Raw genomic sequence first — 8664 nt, 5'->3', positions numbered from 1 at the left:
AAAGAAGCTGAGTTGATAAGTTAAAATGGAATAATTAGCTGTATATAAATCCAATAAATTTAACAAATGAAATCACAAGAAAGGAGATGTTTTCAAGGCATAAATTCGACATGTCAGAATATGACAATACAGTGTCAATAAAATGGAAAGGCAAAGTTCAGGTGTGAGATAAGTAGACAACTTCCAAGTGTGCAAAACTAGTTAGAAAGTGCTAGGTGAGCACCAGCTTTTCAAATATGTGTTTAAAAATCTTTCCGTTAAAGGTGAAAAAAGTGGAAAGTATTATAAAAGTAAAACTGTGCAGAATAACATACTTTCCCACCTCACTGCATGACCTTGTGAGGCCAGGCTGACCAGGGGCTCAGCTACTGCTCTCACGTGGCCGGATGCAGCACTGTGACACCTCAGAGGCCGACAGAGCTGAGCCCCAAGAGTCTCTTCAAGTATAGGGGGGTCTGTGTAACATGATTTTCCGTAATTGTGGGTATGGAAGTTAATATGCCCTTATGATCACCTTTATTAGTCAACATTCAAAACTAACTGTCAAAGAAATACAAGTATTTAAATTCATGAAACTAAATCTTATCACTGTCACAATGTAAGGAATCATTGTAATATGTAAATCCTGAAGGTAACAAGTTAGAAGATGAAGTTGGTTTATTAGCATTCCTTGTCCTGCGACACTGGGAGCTGGACGACTAAAAGTACACCTGGGGCCGTTTCTTCACTTTGTACTTCAGTGAGCCATACCGCACCTAGGAATAAATATGTCAGTAAGGATCAGACTGATTACTTTTTAAAAGAAGAGCAAATTTCATGATTCCTAACTAAAGCAACTTTTTAATCTTTTTGATATAAAGAATTGTAAGCGTACACAAAAAAAGCACTATACCCTCAGTAAAATGTAATTGGTAATGTGTTGAATATATGCAGCAGATTATCACCAATAACAAATCACTGTTATTATTTACGGATAAACCTTTATGATTCCTTAATCATCATATAGAGCTGGTTGAAAGCAAAACTGTGAATTTTTTTGTGGAGACCGGCTCAGCCTTCCCTTAGGGAGGGGCTGGCATGGGATGAGGTGCTGGGGATCAAACTCCGGAACCTGTGTTGCCTAAGCTTGCCTAAGCAGGTGCTTTAGACCACTGAGCTATCTCGTTGGTCCCCAAAATGTAAATTTTGTTGTTAGCTTTCCGTCCTTATGCATGGGGTGGGACTGGGTATTGATGGTAACAGTGTGACTTGTTACGTGGGAAACCATTTTCTGCCAAACAGAAGACAATGAATTTGACATTTTATCAATTTCCAGGAAAAAAATTCCAGATATTGTAATATATCTGGTCTGCCCAAAGACTTTTACTTTTATGGTACCAGGAATTGAACTCAGTACCTTCTGCTTGCCAGGCAGACATTTAAGCTGCTGAGCTGTACCCTCACCCCCAGCCCTGCATTAAGGCTTTTAAGTATAAACGCTTCTTCCAGCCCTTCATTTACGGTGCTTACCTCCACACAGCACATCAGGGAAGCACCCCCAAGGTCACGCCTCAGCCGAGCCACGCCCTACCTGGCGCTCTGACCCACCTCCTTCCGGCCTTTGACGGTTTTCACAGACTTCATGCTCTGTGATCTTCGCAAGCCCCTGTGTGTCACCATCTCATCATCTGAGAACGGCCTGTCCGCTTCCTCATCCGTTTTGTCATCCCCGTCTTGCAGTGAGGTTCCATAAGCTATGTAAGTCGTCAGAAACAGCCCTCTGGTAAGACTCAGCCAGTGCCAGCTCCCCCATCCCGTCAGTCTGTCAGTCTGTCCGTCTGCAGTTCTCTTGTTTCACATTTGCCCCAGCCTCCTCTGGGTCATATCAGGAATGTGCTCCCTGCCCCGTCACTAATCTCTGTTCCTCACACTACTCCAGGTAACAATCGGAACTCATTTCCTCCAAGAAGTTCCTCCTCACCATTCTTATTTTCATTTTATTTTATTTATTTATTTTTTTAAATTTATTTACTTATTTTACATTTATTTATTGTGTGTGTGTGTGTGTGGCCAGCTCAGCCCACCAGGGGGCGGGGCTAGCTGGCATGTGGTACTGGGGGATTGAACTGTGGTCCCTGTGCTTTGCCAAGCTTGTTCCAAGTAGGTGCTTTAGACCACTGGGCCATCTCACCAGCCCCTTCATTTTATTTTATTTATTTATTTGTATTTTAGGGAACGGTCTACAGGGTGCTCAGGGTCTCACTACTAGATCAGACTCATACTGATCCACCTATTTACAGCCTCCCAAGAGCTGAGAGTACAGGTGCGTGATACCATGCCCAGTCTGGATCGACGTCTCGGGACCAGGGAGATGGCTCAGTAGAATAAATGCTTGCCTGGCAAGTGCAAGGGCCTGAGTTCAATCTCCAGTTCCGCAAAAAAAAAAATCCTCAATCGAAATCTCAGCACACGCTGGGTGTGGGGCAGGCACTGCAGGCGCTTTAATCTGCTGAGTTATTTGGCCAGCCCCATTCTTATTTTTACTACGCATTTATTAAAAACAATTTTTAGGCAGTAACACATTCATCTTTTTTAAAAAAATCAGTTGTTATGGTTTGTGTCTAGTTGTTCCCCTAAATCCTCATGCAATCATGGGGTGGACTTCCAGAGTTTAGGATTAACTCATGATCCATTGAGATTATGCCTGCGAGTGCTGCTGGGATTATGCGTACTACACTGAATACTGGATGAGTACTATACCCAGCCTTTGACAGATAACCTGAATGCAACTTCAAGGAGACAGACTTCTTTGTAGCCATTGCTGCTGCTACTCCTCCCTTTGTTCTTGCTCTCTGCTGCTGCCATGAACTGCTGTCCTTTGCCATGTGCCGCTCTGCTTTGAGCCAGCTGAGTATGGTCCAAAACCTCCATTAACTGTGAGCTGAATAAACCTTTCCTGCCTTCATTTTTGGTGTCAGGTATTTTGTCCCACCAACGAGATAAGAGTATCTGAGACATCAGTGAACAGAACTAGATCTACTGCCCATCTCTTCTCATCTTCTCTCCTCACAAGTTTTATGGAACCCAAACATAAGTGTGCTGTCATTTGCGCCTCTGACTTTAATCAGTGAGCAAGATCCCCGCACCCATCTCTGCAGGCTGCGGATGGCAGAGTGCACCATGGAAGCTGCCAAGGGCTCCTGGTGTGCATAGTGGGGGGGCTGTCACACTTCCTCTGAGCAGCTGCCGGATGCAAGATGCAAGCCAGCCAGGCAGAAACACCACAGACTCTGATGGCAAGGGGTTCAGTCAGGGAAGCAGGTGGCCAGGACAGTCAGTGGGTGCTAACAGGCTGTGATGGTAGCTCTGAAGACTTTTACGGGCCAGTGTGCAAACATCCAGGCACTCTGGGTCGCAGTAAAGTCTGAGAGTACCCTGATCCTGGACCAGGGCAAGCGCTTTCCCATCCCCTAGCACAAGTTCCCAGTGGTAGCACAGAACTTGTCCCGACCGCAGGCAGGGCTCCACCCGAGCCTGACTCAGCAGCCCGCGGTGGGCTGAGATCTGCATCTCTAAGGAGTCCCCAGGTGATATTTATGGTAATGACACCCAGTAGGAAAACCCGGGCCAAAAGCTCCAGGGGAGGGCTGGCCAGGCAATTCTAGGGCCACCGGAGTAGTGCTGGGGAGTTACAAAGCCAGGGCTGCAGCAAGGAGTACAGATTGAAATCATCACAGGAGGAAAAAGGGTTTCCAGGGTCAGGAGGAGGTAAGGGACCAGGACTCCTTGCATATGAAGAAAAATACACTGAATAAAAGTCCATCGGTTGGCTATCCCAGGACATGAATAATGAATGATTCTAGGCTCACTTGGCCAACCGTGAAGACTTTTCTCATAAGCTTCTTCCTCTCATAATAATATAAACTTTAATTGTACATTAGGCAAGTAGTTTTATGCTGCTAGAATTTCAGGATAGGAATTACAAGCATTTGGAAGAGCAGCCTGTCATTCTGTAGGCCCAGGTCCTTGTTCTGCCGCCTCGATCCAGAGTGTTCTAGGGAGGCTAGAGCTGCAGAGGAGCAAGCCTGCGCCTGCTGGGAAAAACCGGGGGCGGGCAGGAAGGACGCAGGCCACGGCCCCCAGAGCCCCGCTGGGATTCAGTGGGAAAAGAATACACATTTAGAAGCACACAAAGGAAAAACATAAAAATAAAACTATTATGTTTCATGGAAATGGGCTTTTAGATAATTCAAACTTCCATTTTTCTTTTTCTAATTTTGGTAAATCTTTTAAAATTATAACTATAATTCAGTATAATAAACAAAAAAATTTTGCTTTAAGGCTTTTGTTTCCAAATTTTCTTTTTCTCATTGGTCCTGGGGCTTGAACTCAGAACCTTGTGCTTGCCAGCTAGGCACTTATACCGCTGAGCTATCTCCCCAGCCCTAGTTTTTGTTTTTAAAATTCTCCTTTCTTTTATTTTTGTGGAGCTGGGTATCGAGCCCAAAGTCTTGCAGACACCAGGTAAGGAACCGTGTCCCCCGCATGGATTATTTTCCATTGCTGCTGCTCAGTGTAAAGGGTCAACTCACATTTTAGATTATAAATGTAAACCTTGTGCTTTCTGTTGTAAATGTATACTCACCACTGTTCTAAGTTGTTTAGTACTAGTGGCTGTTTCTTGCTCTTTGCTAAGATAAAATTCCTGTAACCCTCATCAATTCTTGTTAACAAAGTTAGCTTACAGAGATGACTTCAAAAGGAAATTAAATGGGCTTTAACTTCTTGTAACCTCCGGGCTATGCAAGGCTGCCTGCAGGTACTCAGGTGCAAATTAACCAGGAACTGAAACAAAAGCCCCAGGAAATGTAGTTTGAGTAGTGGTCCCAATCACTCTAAAAGCATTATTTTGTGTCAGACAATAAATTTGTTTATCAAACTCAATGTGGTTCCACGTTTTAAAACCCCTCCCTGCTTCCTGGGCCGGGCCTTTGGGTCTTCTCCTGCGTGAGAGTGGACCGGGGCCCTGAGCTCAGTAATAAAGGGCTTTCCAAATTTCAATCTGGCTGATCTGGTTCCTATTCTGTGCGACCCATAACACTCACATAATATTCTCGACCCCAGTATGGCAGCAAAACACAGAATGAGAAATCAAGAGTCAGAAATGAAGCAGCTGAGATCAGGAAGTTCTCTAAGAGGGGCCAGGGATGTAGCTCAGTAGTGGAGCACTGCCTGGCAGGCACAAGGTCCTGAGTTGGGTTCCCAGTCCTCCCTCCACCCCAAATAACCAAGAAGTTCTCTAAGGGCTGGGGCTGGGGCTGGTGGTGGAGTTCTCAGCCCGCGGGCACACTACCATTCCACAATCACAGTTCTTGCTTTTTTTTTTTTTTAATATTTATTTATTTATTTGTGTGTGTGTGTGTGTGTGTGTGTGTGTGTGGCCAGTCAGCCCACCAGGGGGTGGGGCTGGCTGGCATGTGGTGCTGGGGGATTGAAACTTGGTCCCTGTGCTTTGCTTAGCTTAGCTTGTTCTAAGTAGGTGCTTTAGACCACTGAGCCATCTCACCAGACCAGTCCTTGCTTTCATAATTGTCTCTCATTTTCATATGATTAGGAATGGGAACTCTATTCAAAAACTTATTATATTTTATTCCTCCTTTCCTAATTTCAGCCTCAAAAGTATAACTGTAATTTCAGTCTCAGAAAACGGGATAGGTTCACATGTTAGGCCCTGTGCACCTGAGCTATGGCCTCGGACCTGCAAGCATCTTAAAATTCTTACATGTGAGTCCGTGTGCTCCCTTACAGGGCTGCAAGGTCAGGAAGGAGTGGCTGGCTCTTCTACCCTCAAGCAGCTCAGCTCAGCAGAGGAAAGACACTAACATGCAGTGATGCTGCTGTAAACGGAGGACGAGGGCAGGGACTAGGGGAGCCCCGGGTCCAGGAACAGACAAGGCAACCTGGTGGGGGATGGGCTGGCGCAGGAACTCCTGCGGGAGGGGCTAGCCCTCTGCTAAAGTCCTTAAGACTCAGGGCTCCACACAGCAGGGCAAGATGCCCTGGGAAAGTGAGGCTGGCTAGCTATGGAATTTAAACTTCAGCAAGAAATGGGAGGCACTGCAGTATTTTAAGCAGGAATAGCAACAAGATTAGATTTATCTGAGTTCTGCAAAAGATTTCTTCCCAATACTGGAGATCGCAGTACCAGGGACTTGGCACTGAGTTAAAAATTGCTGGCCTCAAACATGTAGAATCTGACTGCCTCAGCCTTCCAAAAGCTGAGACTGTAGGAGTGTGCCACCATGTCTGGTTTTAACTTTTGTATTTTGAGACAGGATCTCCCTAAGTGGCTAAATTGCCCAGGGTAGGCCCAAACTTGCAATCTTCCTGCCTCAGCCTCCCATAGTGCTGGGACTACAGGTGTATACTAAATCCTGCTCACATTTGAGTAGCTTTACTCCATACTTTCCTGGTATTGAACACATTTAAAAAATAACCTCTCAGGGCCGGCGAGATAGCTCGATGGACTAAGTGCCTGCCTAGGCAAGCGTGGGGGCCCAGGGTTCGATTCCCGGCACCACATGTGGCGCTGGGTCAGCCTCCAGGTGTGCTGAGCCAGCCACAGAGTCCCAGCATGGTGGTGCGTGCATGTAATCCCAGTGCTGGAGAGGCTGAAATTAGGAAGGTCACTACGAGTCTAAACTGCTCAGTGAGACCTTGTACCAAATATATAAAAAAACAACAAAAAAATTCTCATCCTTAGGAGGCTGAAGCAGAAGGATCTGGGTGAGCTCAAAGCAAGCCTGAACTACCCAGCAAGACTCTGTCTCAGAAAACTGAACTGAGATGCAACCCCCCACATACATGGAGGAGTATGTACGGGAGTGGACCACAGGCATATACTGCATCTCTATACCCCCTGCCCCCAAAGCTGGATGTGTTTCTGAGGCAGTAAGCAGTTGTATACTGATATTTTTCATGCTAATAAGCCATATTATTACATAATAATTTCTTAGACATTGAGCTTGTTCCAACATTTGTAATTGTAAATGAGATGAACTTTTTCTTCTTGCTCAGTGGTGGGGACCAAATTCAGCTTAGGCAAGTGCTGGACTACTGAGCCACACCGCAGCCACGTGGAGCGCACTTGTCTGTGCACACTTGCACACTTGCTGATTGTTTTCTTATGACATATTCCTAGAAGTTTCTTTTTTTCTCCATCCGCCCCTCCTAAAAGTTTCTTGCTGAGTTAGAGGAAATAACTTCTGATCAACGCCACATTATCATCCAGAAGGGTTATTTTAAACTTACACAATGTGCTACAGTTCGTTTCTTAATACGTTTGCTGTGGTGGTTGTAGAGCATGGCCACGAGTTCTCTGACATCTTTTTCCTTTCCCTTCATCCCACAGGCCTTTGTACCTCCTGCGACAACTACAGAGAAGGCGCCCAAAGGCCTCGGCTAGTTTCTCCGGGAGCCTTCCACAGCCAGTGAAGCCTACTTCCTCTGAGAGAGGCTGTGTGCTGGAGTGGGCTGTGGGCCTGCCCAGCTGGGTCTCTCCATGGTGACCCCAGCTGCAGAGCGCCTCGAGCGCAGGAATGCCTCTGCCTCTGTGCGTGAGCAGGGATGTGACAGCAGTGGGTGACAGCAGTGGCCCGAAGCCGCTGCTTTGCCGGCAGTGTGTTAGGCAATAACAGACACACAACTGGAACAGTTACCAACACTGGACTCTACTGATTAAGATCTTTTCTTTAGATTTTGTAAAATTATTACTATTTACATTTACTATTTCTTTGCTGTGTGAAGTTGAAAAATCCTTCTCATGCATTGCCTGGACTGTTGTACTCTGCATAAAGCCAACAGTAACTGGTTAGTACATGCTCCTAGATCAGCGCAAATCGGAGCCGCTGGCCTAGGAAACAGAAAGGGAACACTTCGGACAGGCTGTAATCTGTCTTTTTTATAGTGTATTTATTTTCCCAGTAGGGTACTTCAACATTTTTAGCATAGAAAAATTTTTCAAACTTTTGTTATGCTGTCTGACTTTGATGTCAGGCTTAAGAAAGTTGATCTATCCTAAGAGAATAAAAATATACACAGGAATTTCCTGTGGGATGGTTTCTTACATTCAAATGTTAACGTTTTAAGAATTTACTGAGATTGAAGTTTTGAGGCAAAGGTATAAACTTCACAGTCTACTCCAATTTTTCCCTTCAACTTTTAATTTTAGTAGTTATTCTAACATCATTTAATTTTTCTTTTTTCTTTTTTGGGAGCCAGGGATTGAACTCAGGCCCTTGCACTTGCTTATACTACTGAGCTGTCTTCCTGCCCTCACATCATTTTATTTTATAAACCTTAAGTTATTTTAAGTTCATGCTTTGAAATTTAACAAAAAGACTAAGTAGCATCTCAGTATCTTAAAATATTTTAGCTACATTTCAAAAATGAGTATCATAAAAGCAATGTTATGGGTTTTCCTATTTGTAATCCATAATCCTGTTTTCATTTAGGTATTTGGAACATAACCAATTCTACAATATAATTTTAAATAAGATCTGATAGAGAATTTAAGTATCAGATGTAAATCAGCAAAAATATATTCAGCAGACCATATACTCTAAGTCAGTATAACTAATTTTATTTTATTATTATTGGTACAGGAGGTCCAATTCAGGACCTGGT

At 44.5% G+C, this 8664-nt stretch overlaps 1 protein-coding gene across 1 annotated transcript in view; it reads right to left on the bottom strand.

Annotated features, from left to right (window-relative positions):
* The window catches only part of Reep3 (receptor accessory protein 3), a 45641-nt gene continuing 36977 nt past the window's right edge, over positions 1-8664 (bottom strand). The window contains exons 7-8 of the mRNA XM_023716218.1: positions 1588-1733; positions 1-755 (exon numbers count right to left, since the gene is read on the bottom strand). Of these exons, the coding sequence (XP_023571986.1) occupies positions 699-755; positions 1588-1733 (203 nt within the window). The 3' untranslated portion in view covers positions 1-698. The remainder of the gene's footprint in view (positions 756-1587; positions 1734-8664) is intronic.

The sequence above is a fragment of the Octodon degus genome, unplaced genomic scaffold, assembly GCF_000260255.1.
Source record: "Octodon degus isolate 3935 unplaced genomic scaffold, OctDeg1.0 scaffold00046, whole genome shotgun sequence".
Lineage (NCBI taxonomy): Eukaryota > Metazoa > Chordata > Mammalia > Rodentia > Octodontidae > Octodon > Octodon degus.
This window is presented reverse-complemented; position numbering and strand designations above follow the sequence as displayed.